Source organism: Tupaia chinensis, unplaced genomic scaffold, assembly GCF_000334495.1.
Source record: "Tupaia chinensis unplaced genomic scaffold, TupChi_1.0 Scaffold000085_1, whole genome shotgun sequence".
In the NCBI taxonomy this organism is placed as follows: Eukaryota; Metazoa; Chordata; class Mammalia; order Scandentia; family Tupaiidae; genus Tupaia; species Tupaia belangeri.
In genome coordinates, this window is record NW_006159547.1 from 6,904,537 (window position 1) to 6,922,415 (window position 17,879).

General features: G+C 36.0%; 1 protein-coding gene across 1 annotated transcript in view; it reads left to right on the forward strand.

Annotated features, from left to right (window-relative positions):
* PTPRQ (protein tyrosine phosphatase receptor type Q) overlaps positions 1-17,879 on the forward strand; it is a 246,341-nt gene that overhangs the window by 180,031 nt on the left and 48,431 nt on the right. Inside the window, exons 30-33 of the mRNA XM_006142866.3 lie at positions 578-644; positions 7,670-7,828; positions 8,626-8,848; positions 10,501-10,574. Of these exons, the coding sequence (XP_006142928.3) occupies positions 578-644; positions 7,670-7,828; positions 8,626-8,848; positions 10,501-10,574 (523 nt within the window). The remainder of the gene's footprint in view (positions 1-577; positions 645-7,669; positions 7,829-8,625; positions 8,849-10,500; positions 10,575-17,879) is intronic.

The window sequence follows — 17,879 nt, forward strand, 5'->3', positions numbered from 1 at the left end:
TTCCCTTCCTCTCTTGTCTGTGAACTCCATCAACTGTTTCTGTATGTGAAGATACATGTGGCGTTCCTCCTTCTAATGTATTGAGGTGAACAAAAGCTTTGGGAATCAGACAGATCTGTGTTCTGATCTCATCTTACAATATCTATCTTGTTTACCTCAGCTGTAAAATGGAGATAATAATATCTACCTCTCAGATGTCTTGACATTTTAATTTGTTGAAATTCTCCTTTTCTTTTTCTTCCATGAGAAGGAAAGAGATTTTACTCATTTCACTCATCCTGCCCTCTAATATTTCTGGACAGATTACTCTGTTGATAGCGTACTGTGAGGCACGTGAAGATACAGAAGTAGATGACAAAGATGTGCTGCTCCCACACCAAAAAACAAAGAACTAAACTATTTATTGTTAATGTTTTCCTACACATACTAAATTCATTTGATTGGGTGCAAGAAAATATAATTGATTATATGCAAGTGTTCTGTATGGAATCATTTAATAATTACATGTAACTATAATCAGTTCTATGTACACATAAACAATAACTTAAAAATAGTAACAAATACTTCTTTGTTTTAGGTTTATGCAATCAATAGTGCTGGTGCAGGGCCAAAGGCTCAGATGAGAATAACCATGGATATCAAAGGTACATACATGAGCTGCTGCCTTTGTGGGAAATGCTGTTGTCTTAATCAAAGAGTGATTATGATTTGAATTCCATGTAAGAGTTAAAGATATAGATAAACCTTTAAATGATGCATATAGTAAGCGTATATTAAATACAGAAATAACATATGCTTATTTTTAAAGAAGTATTTATTTAATCATTATTATTTTTTAATTTGCTATAGGCATGTACACTCACCAGAGAGAAACAGAGAGAGAGAGAGAGAAGGAGAGAGAGAGAGGTAAAGTGAGAAAGCAACCCACCAGGTCCTAGACTCAAACCATGGTCCACCATGTGAGAGTCCAGCACCTTAACCACCATGCTACCTGCTGGCCCCACTAATGTATGCTTATTAAAACTCTAGTTTAAACTATCCAAATAATGATGTAAATTACCGTGTTAAACAGAAAGAGAGCCCATATCTTTTATTTTTTCTTTAAGTGTACTTTTTTAAAAGACAAATTGTATAATCTGTTATTTATGTTTTATTTTATTAAGAGAAAACTTATTTTTTCTCTTTAGATTTCTGCCATAGGGCACATGCACTTGCCATAGAGAGATCAAGAGATAGGGAAAGTGAGAAATCACTCCCCAGAGAGAATGGCCATACTGCGAACTTTCTCCTTCATTTCCTGTTGTGATTTGCACATGCACTTGTACGTGCCCTGTATGCCTAGTGTGTGTTTAATTCTTTTATTTATTTACTTATTTTGGGTTTTTGTCATTTTGGGTTTTGGGCGTGTGTGTTCAACAGAGAGAGACAGTGAGAGGGGAAATGAGAAATCAGCGCCCCCGGGAGGATGACCATACTGCAATCCCTTCTCCTCCATTTTCTTCTCGGGATTTTGGGCACACACACATCCAAAGTGATTTTTCAAGCTGCTACGTCCAGGATTCAAACCGTTGTTGTCCATGTGATGTCTAGCACCTTAATTACCACTCCACCTACTGAACAAGGAAATTTGATTTTTTAAATTGCCCATGGTTAGACTTTGACTAATTCTGTTAGATTCATTGACTGACCATTATCTCAGAAGTCAGATTCTACTCAGTATAAATTGAACTTTCTGATTCTGACTATGAAGTAGATTTAGCAACTCATTATTCTGGTAGGTATTTCTCAGAGAAAATATAACTAAAATTTTGGTCCCTTTTCCATCCCACAAAGAAAACCTATAAAAACAAAAAAGGATGTTTAGAGGAATCGAGGACCTATTAACTAGTAATGGTGCCATCTCTCCCCAAGTTTGAAAACAAGCAATTAATTATACTGTCTCTCTAAAAATGTATAATAAAAATCTTCAGAAATCTTAACTGAAGTTTATAAACCTTTAGTACAATTTTGAATGATAGTTTCCTTTCTGAAGCAAAGCATATTTTATCTCAGTTCTTGGTAAGGAACCAGGGCACAGTGATTAAAGGTGCCAGTTTTAGGCTGGGTTTGGTGTCAGGCTACTGAGATGGAATCCTGGATTGGCCATATAATATTTCTTTGACTATGGGAAAAGTTTTAACTCTCCATAAACCTGAAAAATGGAGATAATCCTAGTCTCTTCTTCACAAGTTATCATGAAGATCAAAGGAGAATCTGAAAAAAATGATGAAATAGTGCCACAAAACTTGTACTGTTAAGAATAAGAAATACAGGGAACCAGCAGTTAGTGTAATGGCTACGTTGCTGGACTCCCACATAGTCGACCACTGTTCACGTCCTGGACCCGGTGGCTTAAAACTCACGCCGGGTGTGTGTGCGTGTGTGCCCAAGATCCCAAGAGGAGAATGAGGAGAGGGGATTGCGGCGTGGCCATCCCCCCCGGGGGGGTGATTTCTCACGTTCTGTCTCTCTGTCTCTCTCTGTCTGTCTGGTGAGTGCACACGCCCTATAGCGAAAACCTCTCAAAAAAAAAAAAAAAAAGAATAAGAAATACAGGGACCAGCAGTTAGCATAATGGCTATGTCACTGAACTCCCATATAGTTGACCGTGGTTCGAGTCCCAGGCCCAGTGGCTTAAACTCACTCCAGGCGCGTGTGTGTGCGTGCCCCAGATCCCAAGAGGAGAATGGAGGAGAAGGGATTGCATCATGACCATCCCCCCTGGGGAGTGATTTCTCACTTTCTGTCTCTCAGTCTCTCTGTCTTTCTGGCAAGCACATGCACCCTCTAGCAAAAAACTCTCAGAAAAAAAAAAAAAATACCATGTCCTAAATACAAAACTGGGGTATAGACATTAAGTAGAAAGGATGCGATATGCAACATCGTTCGCCAGGAAGGCTTCAGCAAATCTCGATAAAAACGCCTCTGTCGTTTAATAAACGATTATTAATTCTGTTAATTCACCCTTCCTAGGAAGTAACACGACTGTGTAGGGTAAATGCAACAATGACCTAAGGAGCTCTCAGCAAGTATTTTTTTTTTGGAGAGATTTTCACTGTAGGGCGCGTGCGCTAGCCAGACAGACAGAGAGAGACATAGAGACAGAAAGCGAGAAATCACCCCCCCAGGGGGGATGGTCACGCCGCAATCCCTTCTCCTCCATCTTCACAAGTTATCATGAAGATCAAAGGAGAATCTGAAAAAAATGATGAAATAGTGCCACAAAACTTGTACTGTTAAGAATAAGAAATACAGGGAACCAGCAGTTAGTGTAATGGCTACGTTGCTGGACTCCCACATAGTCGACCACTGTTCACGTCCTGGACCCGGTGGCTTAAAACTCACGCCGGGTGTGTGTGCGTGTGTGCCCAAGATCCCAAGAGGAGAATGAGGAGAGGGGATTGCGGCGTGGCCATCCCCCCCGGGGGGGTGATTTCTCACGTTCTGTCTCTCTGTCTCTCTCTGTCTGTCTGGTGAGTGCACACGCCCTATAGCGAAAACCTCTCAAAAAAAAAAAAAAAAAGAATAAGAAATACAGGGACCAGCAGTTAGCATAATGGCTATGTCACTGAACTCCCATATAGTTGACCGTGGTTCGAGTCCCAGGCCCAGTGGCTTAAACTCACTCCAGGCGCGTGTGTGTGCGTGCCCCAGATCCCAAGAGGAGAATGGAGGAGAAGGGATTGCATCATGACCATCCCCCCTGGGGAGTGATTTCTCACTTTCTGTCTCTCAGTCTCTCTGTCTTTCTGGCAAGCACATGCACCCTCTAGCAAAAAACTCTCAGAAAAAAAAAAAAAAGAAGAAAAGAAAAGAAGAAGAAATACACACTATTAGATAAAGGTGATAAATTTTATCTTTTTATCGATTAATCATTCATAATCACATAATCAATCATTATACTACTATGTATAAGTATTAGTCATTTGAATTTAATTGATAAATTGTGAACTTTGGAATGTGTAAAGTCTTCAAAAACATAAAGATTTCACAAAATGACTTCACAACAAAGAGCATGAGTCACATCATCTTTTTGTTTTTCCATGGCAGACATATAGGTATACTAACAGTGATAGATTCATTATTTTCATGCTTTTATAAAAGTTCCCTTTTCTATGCTTTGCCCATCTCCATGTCAGGTAGTTCTGACTTTGACTTCTTTCCTAAAGCAAGCAGACTTGTGATTAGTTTGGAGAAGATCTGTAAGCATGATGGCACTGTAAGGGTCTTAGAGGAATTAATTTTTCTCTAGTAATATGCCTAATTTTATTAGTGACATGAATTACTAAGTTATTAGGAGTCTCATTAAATTTCCACTTGTCAGATAACACAAAGCCTGATTGTAATGCCTGACGCTGGTCCTCTCATTGAAAACCTTTGCTTAGGGACTCCCCAGTGATCTGACTCAGTCTCAGAATTCTTTGAAACCACAACCTCTTTTTTTAAAAAAATTTTATTTCAAGTTCTTTTATACATTCAATCACATTATTTAGCTTGCAAAGTTAATATTCCAACATGTGTGCTTTTCTCCCCAGTCCAGTTGACAATACTATAAAGTTATCTTCAACAGATAATACCCCATTTCTTTGTCCTTCTATTTTGCCTATTTTTCTCCTTAATGTCCTTCCTCAGACTCTACTCCTTCACCCACCCTCTTCCCACACTATATCTGGTATTCACAACCATTTACTGTGTTTCTATATCCTTTAGTCATTCAGTTTCAGTCATAGAGTGCAGACACTCGGTATATATTAAGTGGAGACATACAATGTCTCTCCTTGATAGCCTGGCTTGCTTCACTCAGCAGTAAATCTTCGATATCCATCCACTTTCTGTCAAAAGCCAGGGTCTTGCTGTTTTTTATGGCTGAGTAGTATTCCATAGAGTATATGTGCCACAGATTTTCAATCCATTCATCTGTTCGTGGGCATTTGGGTTGGTTCCATATCTTAGCAATTGTGAATAGTGCTGCAATAAACATCGATGTGCAAGCACTTTTCCAATTAAGAATTCTTCTGTTCCTTGGGTAGATACCAAGGAATGGGATTGCTGGATTATATGGTAGTTCTATTTGTAGATTTTTGAAGAATCTCCAAATTGTTCTCCACAGTGGTTGGACCAATTTACATTCCCACCAGCAGCATAAGAGAATTTGCCTTTCACCACACCCCCGCCAGCATTTATCATTTTTTGTTTTTTTAATCTTAGTCATTCTGACTGGGGTTAGGAGGTATCTCATTGTTGTTTTGATCTGCATTTCCCTTACAATGAGGGACGATTAACATTTTTTCATATCCCTTTTGTCTATTTTTATGTCATCTTTAGAGAGTGATTTTTTCAACTTATTCTCTCATCTTTTAATAGGGTTGATCATCTTTGTTCAGGACAGCTGCTTGGGTTCCTTGTGTATTCTGGTTATCAGACCCTTATCTGATGCATAGTTTACAAAAATATTTTTCCTTTCTGAGAGCTGTCGATTCACACTTATTACTGTGTCTTTTGTCATGCAAAAACTTCTTAGTCTGATGTAATCCCACTTGTCTATTTTGGAGATTATTGACTGTTCTTTGGGGGTCTAATTTAGGAAGTCTTTGCCTACCCCAATGTCTCCCAGAGTTTCCCCAATGTTTTTCAGGTGCAGTTTTATAGTTTGAGGTCTTAGATTTAGATCTTTGATCCACCTTGACTCGATTTTTGTCAGAGATGAGACGTAGGGGTTCAGATTCATGTTTCTGCAAGTGGATATCCAGTTTTTCCAGCACCATTTGTTGAACAATTTTCCTTTTCCCACTGGATTGACTGGTACCCCTTGTCAAAAATCAGTCGACTGTATGTTTGGGAATTTATTTCTGAGGACTCTATTCTGTTCCATTGGTACACTTGTCTATTTCTGTGCCAGTATCATGCTATTTTGATTACCACAGCTTTGTAGTATATTTGTGGGTCTGGGAGTGAGATGCCACAAATATGGTTTTGCTGGAAGGTGCATGCACTCAATAGAGAGAGTCAGTCAGAGAGACAGACAAAGAGAGAAAATGAGAATGCACTCCCCCAGGGGGAACGGTCATGCTGCAATCCCTTCTTCATCTCTCTCTTCTTTGGGAATTCGGGCACTGTGGTACACATAGTGTATCTGTCGGGCCACTGGGTTCAAGACTCAGACTGCATAGTTGGCCATGTGGGATTCAGCTACCTAAGCCACCATGCCATGGGTTGGGTCCAGCCTCTTTCTATTGACTCCTTTTCCCCATTTATAGGTGTCATACCTGTGCTCTGTGGTCTGAAGGCTCTTGCCACTTACTTTTGCTCTCTGCTCCATTGTTCTTCATAGGTATTTGCCCAATAAACCTCTTACACATCTAATCTCATTTTAGTTTTCACTTCTGAGAGTACCTAAACAAATATATCAAGTTTGCATTTGGATCCAATGTTTAAACAGAGTGAACAAAAGAACCAACTCAAAAAGATTTGGTTCAGATCTTGATATTTACCTTTGATAGCTATGTGAAAAAAACCTATGTCCTCATTTATAAAATGGAAACCATATTGTGAATTTTATCACATTATTGAGAGGCTCTTTTAAAAAATTTTAAAATATGTGGAAATTGAAGCTTAATTAATTCTCTACCTGGTGTGTGTGTGTGTGTGTGTGTGTGTGTGTGTATGTGTATATATATATATATATACACAGAGAGAGAGAGAACCTTCAGAAAGTTTGTGGAAAATGGAATTGAATATTAAAGATAAAAGATAAAATCTATAAGCTCCTCAAGTTCAAGATACTTTAGTCAGCAATGATATCAGCCATTTATTCCATCTCTAAAGAGTGGAAGTTCTGGAAATTTAACCATGTCAATGCAATCTTTGTTTCCATTATTAACTGAAGAAACATGGATGCACTTAAAAGTTTTCTAATTAGCAAACAAAAATGAAGTCAGAAGAAGCCAAATTAGAACTGTAAGGTGGATGCCTAATAAGTTCCTATTAAAACTTGTACAAAATTGCTCTCGTTTGATGAGAGGAATGAGCAGGAACATTGTTGTAGTGATGAAAGACCCTGGTGAAAATCTCCCAGGAATTTGTCTAATAAAGCTTGAGCTAACTTTCACAAAATGCTCTCATAATTATCAATGTTAATTATTCTTTTGCACTCCAGTAATTCAGCAGACAAAATATTTTGAGCATCCCAAAGAACTGTTGCCATGGCTCTTGGCAGTCTGCTTTTGGTTTGACTGGACCACTTCCATCTTTGGTAACCTTTGCTTTGATTGTACTTCGTCTTCTAGATTGTGTTGGTAAAGCCCTATGTCATCGCTTGTTACCATTCTTTGAAGAAGTGCTTCGGGATCTTAATTCTTTGTTTAAAAATTTTTTTGGGTAAACATTGAAGTCAGTGCCCCCAAATTATACCTGGTCCTCCTTATCTCAAGGAAGTCTCAAATACATAAGTATACCATTAGCAAATAGTAATTACTAAATGTCTGTTGTATATAAACACAACTCTCTCATTTCTTATTTATGTTTGTTATCACTTTATTAGTAAATTATCTGCATGAAATGAGAATTTAAAATATTTGTCTTCTCTTCAGAAAAAAAATTAATTCTACCAATATCTCTGCTTTGTTTATAGCTCCAGCACGACCCAAAACCAAGCCAACTCCCATTTATGATGCCACAGGAAAACTGCTCGTGACTTCAACAACAATTACAATTAGAATGCCAATATGTTACTACAATGACGATCATGGACCAATAAAAAATGTACAAGTACTTGTGGCAGAAACAGGAGGTACCATCAAATGTCAGTTAATCTTGTTAAGTTGTGGAGAGTGAACTGATGTATGCTACAGAAATTTTAATTCAGAATTACTAAAATAAGGTTAATATAATTGCCTTGTAAGGTAATATAAGGATAACAAGGTTATCACATAACTGTCAAGATTAATATTAATAGATTATAGATATTTTCATTTATCGTACCAATCATTTTTATGCTGCAAACATTTCACCAAAATATGCAAGGCATAGTTGCAATATGTTATTTATTTTCCATATGCCAAGAATATTGCTCTGATTTTGGCAAGATGAGGTATATATATATATATTTTTTTTTGAGAGAGAAATTTTTGCTCTAGGGTGCTGGAGAGACAGAGAGATAGAAAGTGAGAAATCTGGTCATGCTGCAATCCCTTCTCCACCATTCTCTTCTCAGGATTTTGGCCACACATGCACATGCACCTGGTGTGAGTTTTAAGTCACTGGATTTGACACTTGAACCATAATTGACTATATAGGAGTCCAGTGACATAACCATTACACCATCTGCTGGTCCCAAAATGAAGTCTTAATAGCCTTACTGAAGGATGTTCTTTCTCTAGCTGAGAAATCATCATTTACAACAAAGCCTATAGGTTTATGTGTAATGGGAAAAGAAAGGTTTGTCTTTTTATTCAGGTCTATCAGCTGAATCATCCCTAGAACAACTGATGTCCAGATTTCACTTTCACAGTAATTAGAACTATCTTTATAAATGTGAAAGTACACACATTACTTATAATCATTGTGGTTTTTTTTCCCTGAAAATAGCTCAGCATGATGGAAATGTAACAAAGTGGTATGATGCATATTTTAATAAAGCAAGGCCATATTTTACAAATGAAGGCTTTCCTAACCCTCCTTGTACAGAAGGAAAGACAAAGTTCAGTGGCAATGAAGAAATCTATGTCATAGGTGCTGATAATGCTTGTATGATTCCTGGCAATGAAGAAAAAATTTGCAATGGACCTCTGAAACCAAAAAAACAATACTTGTACGTATAGTTTATATCTACCATGCATTGTATTACTTAGCTAGATAATATTCTTCATTCATCCATCTTCCTATCCTTTCATCTTCCTAACAAGCACTGGACATCCACCGTTTATCATGACCTGACCTTTTAGGCACTAAGAATGGAAAGATAAACCAGGCATTGTTCTTATGTTCCATAAACTTATGATAGGAGAAGTAGGCAAACTTAAAGTAATTATGATTTGATATATTAAGGCACATAAGGACAATATAAAAATGTGCTATTGGAAAACATAGGTAGGTAGGAGAATTTAGTTATTTCTGTAAAGAACAATGATAATAATGTGTTTTTCACTCATTATTTTACCATGTGTACTGATATACAGGATTTTAGAAACACTATTTTTAGTCAAATAATTACTTCCCATTATATTACTCATAGCAATATATAACTCTCTGCTTTTTGCCCTAGCATACATTTGAATGAGTGATATAGATCTTTGCTACTATAATAACAATTTTTTTATATTTTGTAGCCCCTAATATATGAAAAATCAATGATGAATTTTGGCTTTATTAAATTATTTATTAAATTGATTATTTTTTCCTCCTATTCAATTAATATTATTTTTGTATCATAGCACTGCAACTTAAAGAATCCTCTTACCTTATTTGATTTTCAAAATAAAATTTTTTATTATTAATAGTAAAGAAGTAGGTGATTTGTTCATTTTTGCTTGCTAGTTCTTAGATTCTTTATAAATGTCCTAGGTCAAGACCAAGTTAGCATTAAAAAAGTTGGAGGAGTTAGATGATAATTCTCTATCATTTGCTATTAAATGCAATTGCTTTGGTTCAAATTCTAGGTTATTGCCTGAATTTTCTCATCACACATTTATTTATGAAAATAGTATTCCACTGTTTTATATTTATTTTTATTTTTTATTTTGCATTTCTTTCTAAAACAGACTCCTCCTATAACACATAAAAATAAAATTTGAAATTGTAGAGATTAAGTCATGTGTTGACATTCATTGGTTTTATAGTTTTAAACATCATTGTGTCTTCAGCTGTTAATGTGACAAAATTCAATTATCTCTGAGAATCTTGGAACTACCCAGTAATGGTCAAGCTTGATTTTTTTTCTGTACCCTTTTTCTTTTTCAATATTCAGTATAAAAATGTGCACATACAGAAATAAGATCCAGTATTCTTATTCTGTTGACATGTGGACTAGACAAGTTCTGTATGATCATTCTAATCTGATTAATTGGAATTTCCAAAGGTAGTTGGGGTAAAACAGTTATTATATTTGTAAAGTATATTAGTGCCATGCACTTTCATAAATAGTAAATAATTTTATCTAAACAAATCTATGAAGGAGGGAGTTAGTTTCATTTGCCAAAACTGCTGAATGCTCATAAATTTGGTTAGCTTTTGTCACCACTCCATCAACTTCAACAGGTCAAAATGCAAGGTAATTATTTATCTCATAAAGATAGAGAACATATTTGTCCTACTGGTGACTCAGTTCCAACTTTACATCCTGTGAATTAACTTCCTCTTAGATAAAAATGCAAAATTTTTATAATTATTTGCTAAATTATTCATAGAAGAAATTCATATGGCATGGCATGCAAATTATTGGTTTTTAATTTTTTTATTTTATAGATTTAAATTTAGAGCAACAAATGTCATGGGACAATTTACTGATTCTGATTATTCTGACCCTGTTAAGACTTTAGGTAAGATATATTTTATAGTTAAATTAATTTATAATCTCATGTGTTAATCATTGTTGATACATGTATTAGCAAATGTATTAGTCTATCACTGGTTATCCTTAAGAACAAATTTACCTAAAATTACCTTGACTAAGAAAAAAATAGCATTTGTAATATGTTTTTATCTTTATTTTTTTAGAGAGTTTCTGTGTGTGTGTGTGTGTGTGTGTGTGTGTGTGTGTGTGTGTGTGTGTGTGTTTGCTATAGGGCATTTCCACTCACCAGAAAGACAGAGAGAGACAGAGAGAAATTGAGAAATCACCCCCCTAGGGGAGTTGGCCATGCAACAATCCCTTCTCCTCCATTCTTCTCTCAGGATCTTGGGCATGCATGCACACACATGCAGCGTGAGTTAAAGGCACCTGGTCTAGGACTCAAACCACAGTCTACTATATGGGAGTCCAGCAACATAGCCATTACACCAACTGCTGGTACCATTTGTAATATTTTTTGAAAGATAGATGTTCCATCCATCTAAATCTGGGCATAGATTTTGTTAGGATATTGGCTCAATGCTAACAATGCTAACATAAACCTCATTTATCCATCTTAGGGAGATGATATTTTATAGGAGCAGTGGTGAAAGGAGCTAGAGATGCTCGGTTGTGTGTCATGTATCTTGTAAGTCAGCTGGTTTCAAATGAATTATAGAGGAGAGGATAACACATTCAGTTGTCTGAAAGGCAAGGTTGACACATACACAGTAATAGAAATAAGGGGATAAAAAGCCATTAAAAGGAGGAAAACCAAGCATCAGAAATACTAGCATTATGCTAAATAAATACTTATTAGTGTTTTTAACATATAATCTTATATTCTATTTTTTAAAAACTTCACTTAATAAAAGAGAAATAACCCTTTGGAAATTTTTCTTTAAAAATCCTAAAAGCTGAAAGCTTATGAGTCTTTTTATTTAATGATTTTTTAAATTTGCTATAAGACGTACACATGCTAAAGAGAAAGACAGAGAGAGAGAGAGACAGAGAAATAAAAAACACCCTCTCCCCCCCGCCCAGGGAAGATGACCATATTACAATCCCTTGTCTTCCCTTCTCCTCTCATGATTTAGAGCATGCATGCACATGTGCCCAGCATATTTTTCAAACCACTGGGTCCAGGACTTGAACTACACAGTCAGTCATGTGGGATCCAGTTGTCTTAACCACTGTACCACCTAGCTGGCCCACAAGTCCTTTTCAATGTAATTATTTTCTTTCAATCAACTCTCTTGTGAATTTCTTTCAACTATACCCCCATAGAGTGGGCCTAAATAAAACATAAGTACAATTTAGTCAGATGTATGTACATATCATCATCTCATCACCATTGCCATCTTCATAATCATCTGTAACATTAAATACTCTGCCAGACTCATAATTAGACTCTTTGCACATATTAACTAATGAACTCTTCACACTATCCTTTGATTTAGGTCAGTGCTTCTCAACCAGAATGATTTTATGCCCCAGGGGTTATTTGTCAATTGGTTAGCACAGCAGAGTAATGGTGGTAGTGTACATGCTCCTAGCATCTAGTGGTTAGAGGCCAGAATGTTGCTGAATTTCTATAATTTCTATAATTCATCTGACAGCCCATAATGTTTCACATTCCAGTACCTAGGATATGAAATCCTGAGTTTAGTGCTGATATTCACAACATTTTACAGATGAAGATTTTAGAACCTATATCATTTAAGTAATTATATGGTTGGGCCAGAATTTGAGCATCACAACATAGGATTCTATAATAGCTACAGTACAAATACATGATTTAGACCTGGATTCAAATAGTGGCTCAGCCACTTGAGAAAATAATTTAACTTTCATAAATCTTAGTTTTCTTGTATGGAATATGATGATGAGAGTATCTTCTTTGAAGAGACATTGAAAGGCTAATTAAAACTACATGTGTAAGAGTATTAATTTTTTATAGTTAAAATATTTTAAAATTTTAATAGGTTTTTAGATAGGTGACAACCAAAGGTTTTAGAAATATTTTTATTTAGGAGAAATTATTTTCCTAAGAGTTCACTGAGAGGATTACAAGTTCCTGTTTTATTGGTTCCAATCTCTCATAAACCTCATTTATCCATCTTTGGTACCATAAGGAGCCAGGTGGACAGTGTTTTTCTGAGACATCACTTGTAAATGTTGGACTTTATGTGTTTCTCAGATTCTGGTGAGCTGTTGATTAGAATATCATGAGTTATAATTTCTTTCTGTGAGAGTTATGACTGAAGAAATAATATTCCATTATTTTCAGTCAGAAATTCTCATTAGGCTGTGAAAATATTAATTGCATGAAAGCCATCCCTCATATAGTCAAGGTAACTACATCTTGAAGAAATAAAGGAGGGACATATGATTAAGCATGTAGATGTTTATAGAGGAATAACATAAATTTCTTGGGCTACTCCATTTGTTTAATTCCATTAAATAAATGGTTAAATTAATTCTACTCAATAATGTAATAATTTCAAAGCTAGACTACTATTGGCTTGTCAGAAAAGTCATGATTTTTTTTATGTTTTTCTATGCAAAAATGCATCATGGCTTTTCCAACAACCCAACAGAATTGTGGTTTCATAACTATGTTGGGTGTTTCTTCATTTGCTAGATGTTTGTCACACTGTGATAATGCCATAGTAAAGTAACTATCTTGTCATCAACATAAACTCCTATAGATTACAGCATTCAATAATCATTATATAAGTTAAATAGTAATCCTGGTACACTGACTGGTGGAAGGTTAAAAATCATACATAACATGGATAACTCATATGTCTTAGGGAGATGATATTTTATAGGAGCAGTGGTGAAAGGAGCTAGAGATGCTCGATTGTGTGTCATGTATCTTGTAAGTCAGCTGGTTTCAAATGAATTATAGAGGAGAGGATAACACATTCAGTTGTCTGAAAGGCAAGGTTGACACATACACAGTAATAGAAATAAGGGGATAAAAAGCCATTAAAAGGAGGAAAACCAAGCATCAGAAACCATAGCATTCAGGACATGATTCAACAGATTCTGCTAAATGGATTCCCTCTGGCCAAGGAACAACTTCATGCAGTGCTGTAGGTGGACTCAAGTACTCCTCAGAGATGGTCTTCTCTTTCTCCCTCCACTCATTGCCAAGGTAGTGGAATACTACAACCAATCCTAGAATGAAGCAGGAGTACACAGTCTGTTCTCTGGTTTCTTCTTTAAAATCATAACCACCAATACCCTGGTCATCCAGGTACTAATGTTTATATGCTCTAGTAACAGCAGGAAGTTAGAGTAAGTAGAAGATGTGGAATGAAGGACTGTGCACAAGATTATGCCAAGGGGAGACTGTGAAAAGTAGGCAGACAGCCTTTGGGGTGGTAAGGAATACTAACATATATTGATTCTCAAATTTCTTAGAGTTCAGTATATATTATGGACCAGTGAGATAAGGACAATATTTAGGCTCTTCCTTAGAGTGGCCTTCCAAGGACTCTCTCCTGGTAAATAGCAGGTTTGGAATTGGCTTTTACCCTCTAATGCTTTTTCTGGGTTGACCACATGAAGTTCTACAGTTCAAATAATCACTTATAGCTAGTGAAACAGTAACAGGTGGGAGTGGAAGAAATTTCTGGTGGTATGATCCTTAGTCATGATGAAATGAGAGTACACCATTGGAGCAGAATTTCTGGATGACTAGCAAAGTAGTCCAGCTGTTATGCTGGTTGACAAATTCAACACCATCAGTTTCTGTCATCAATTTGCATTCTACCAGGCTGTTGGGTATTGTGGTTCTATGATGATCAGATTCACCTTGATGGGTCAGACATCAAAGAGCACACCCCTCCAGAAATGGTACTACTTCATTTGATATTAATGGAAGGCCATGGAGTCAAAAGAATACTTGGCAAAAAAAAAAAATTGCCAATGGAGATATAATAGAAGGCCTTAAAAAGGAAATAAAACAGTCATTTTCACAGTGATCAATGGCAAGAATTCTTGGCTGTGAGAATGAGGTCAAACAAAGAGTTCATTGATGGAATACCCCTGGTGTCATCAGAAGATGAAAAAGGATAATCCTTTTCTTTCTCCAAATTTTTCATTTGTAGAAATATATGATATCATTACATAGGGTAGTGGCTTCCTACATTCCTAGGAAGCCTGCTGAAGACTTTTGTTTGTATGTTATCTTGGATTTAAGATAAAGAAGCCCAGTTCCCATCTAGGTTATCAAACCATCAGTGGGTAAATATTTATTCAGTGGTATTTTGCATACTATGGCCAGTGAACTTTAAGCTGAGTTATCTACTAAAACTTCAGGATTTAAGAGTTGTAGCAAGGCTGTGGTTCTACAAATCATTTCGTGTGACTCTCGGAAATGTTGTTATTTGGAATTTAAAATTGGGGGCAAAAGAATCACCATATACTGAACTAAAATATGCTTAATTTTAGTGAAAGGAGCTAATGGAAGTACAACTGAGAGGAAACCAAGTAGGGCTTTGCTGGGTAAGGATGAGTCTGTGAAAGAGGAATTTCACTTAGGAAGATCTTTATGACTTGTGGGAATAAACAGGGAAAATGGCATATGTGTTATTTTAATCCTAAAGAAAAACAACTTTTTTTTTTTTTACTTAGGATTTAACATTAGCTTTTTAATTAACAAAATTCACAAGAAATTATTTAAAAATTAGACCCAAATCCTCTTTAGGTACATCAAGAAGTTTATGGAAACCTCTTGTAGGCAGTGTTTTGATTACGAGGTTTAATTATACAGGATTCCTGTGATTTGAAAACCAGACACCCCTTTCTGCACCTTACAGGGTTCTCATTAAAGTTGAACAGTATGAAACCTTAAACCCCACGGCAAAAGCACTCTGTGATTGTTTTCTTTCATCGTGACACTTCTCATTTAATTACTGTGCTAACAATGGAAAGTTCCAATGTGCTTACTTAGACTCAGAAATGGAGAGTGCTAGAAACTTTTACCGCAAAAAGATCACTTACCCTAAAGATCCAGAGGAACAAAGAGAAGTTTTATTTTAACGAGGCAACAGTAAGAATAAAGTCGGCAGTCAGACAGGCGTATTACTGGCAGTTTGGGCACCTATTGAACGTATGTGGCCTTGCATTAATTGCATAACTAACTTCTGAAATTTTATTACTAAAGTGAAAATATTAATATCTCCTAAGGTAACTGGGAGATTAAATCAGATGAATGAATGGATAAATGAACATGACATGTTTATTAATAAAGATGCCTGACATTGTTTGTGTAGCCAGCCTTTTAAATGGTTTTACCTATGAACTCATGTATTCTTCATAACATGACCTCCTTTTTATGTGTATTTCCAGTTTGTAGACAAGAAATCTGAAGTACTTGGTCAGCAGGCAACTTGCCCGAGGTTTTTAACCGCAGCCAAGGTGGTGGCAGCACTCTCTTTTAGACCAGGCAGTGCTGTACTTGCGACACCTACCCCGGTGCCTGAAAATCACTCAGGGCCCAAGTGGCTTCCAGTTTCCTTACTACTGGGGATGTTTCTGATCCCACAGACTTCCTCCACTTCCTGTACTATTTTTTCCTCTTCTCCGTATTTTAAATTACTATTAACTGCTCTCTTTCTCACCCTCTTGTCTTGATTTTTTAACATTCAGAAACAAGTATCCTTTCTTTTTGTGCGCAAAGATATCATTCCTTTTCATTAGTTAAACAATAAATAAGTGACTTTTCCCCACACCCTCCTGGCAAGCATTTTATGTACTTTGAGGTTTTTACTGATCGGACTGGCTGAAAAGAATGTCTATCGAGGGTATTTTAACTTCTATTTCTTGTTAAAAATTTTTATTGACTATCGACGAATCAGAATTGTTTATATTCATGAAGTGCAAAGTTATGCTGTGATATACGATGTAGAGTTATGAAATCAAATGAATTAACATATCCATTACTTCAAATGCTTATAGTTTTTGAATTATAATATTGAATAACTTCTAGTAAATTTTTTATTCAGTGTTTGATTATCCCAGGTGACTAGCACTGGGCCAAAAGAGAACTACCTACACTTTACTTCTGCTATAAAACTTGTTTTGCTTTTTAAATAATAATAGTACTTTATATGTACCTATATCTGAAGCTAGATATTGTTCTGTGAGCATTGTAATTCATTTAATTTGAGCTTCCTCTTAGAGACATATAAGAGACTTAAAAAGTTGTATCTATATGCTGGGACCAGCAGTTAGCGTAATGGCTATGTCGCCGGACTCCCACATAGTTGATTGCAGTTCGAGTCCCGGACCCGGTGACTTAAACGCATGCCGGGCGCGTGTGTGTGCATGCCAAGATCCCTAGAGGAGAATGCAGGAGAAAGGATTGTGGCGTGGCCATCCCCACTGGGGATGATTTCTCGCTTTCTGTCTCTCTGTCTCTCTCTGTCTCTCTGGTGAGCACACGTGCCCTATAGCAAAAAACCTCTCCAAAAAGAGAAAAAAAAGTTGTATCTATATGCTGAGTTTAAATAAAGATAACTGAGTCAAAAATAACAAAATTTGCTAAATTATAGTAGTACAGTTTATTATATAAACAAAACAATTTAATTTATCTGTCACAGAATTTTAAGCTTAGTAAGGAAATTACTTGTATCTATTACTGAAAGGATCATGTTTACATTTTCACATAAAAAAGTTTTATTTGTTATGGAAGGATTTCATAGCAAATTTCATGGAAAAGTGATTTCATTCTGTGGATCCACACATAGCAGTGAAATCAGAAAGTATATTTGACAATCAGAGTACATTTTGTCCCCTCCTACTGACACTTTTGTAATACATGTGCCCAAAGGATTAAATTTTGTTTATTAGTATATTGTATGTCATTTCCTCACTTGGCCCAGTGCTTGGAAGTGGTAATCTAATCTGAAACATTTTTTGTGGTGTATGAAAACATTTTCCCACTGCATTCTAAGGTCCAGTAACTCCACATTACTTGATAAAGATGATTCTTTATTCATCTTCATTTTTCCTTTCCCAAGCATATCTAGTTAGAGTCACCATGTGGAAATTCGTAAAACAAACCATTCATATTTTAAGGTATAAAAAAGATGTATCTAAAATACTTAATGAGATGCATGCTGTGTTAGCATCATTTAAATTTGGCTGGAGATTCTAGAGGAACAAGAAGCTTTGATAACTGTTTAAAATTCAGTATTCATTCAACTCTACTATGCAGAATAGCCACAGGAATCCTTTCATGTTGGTAACATTTCATAAGCACCATTCCAGGGAAAGA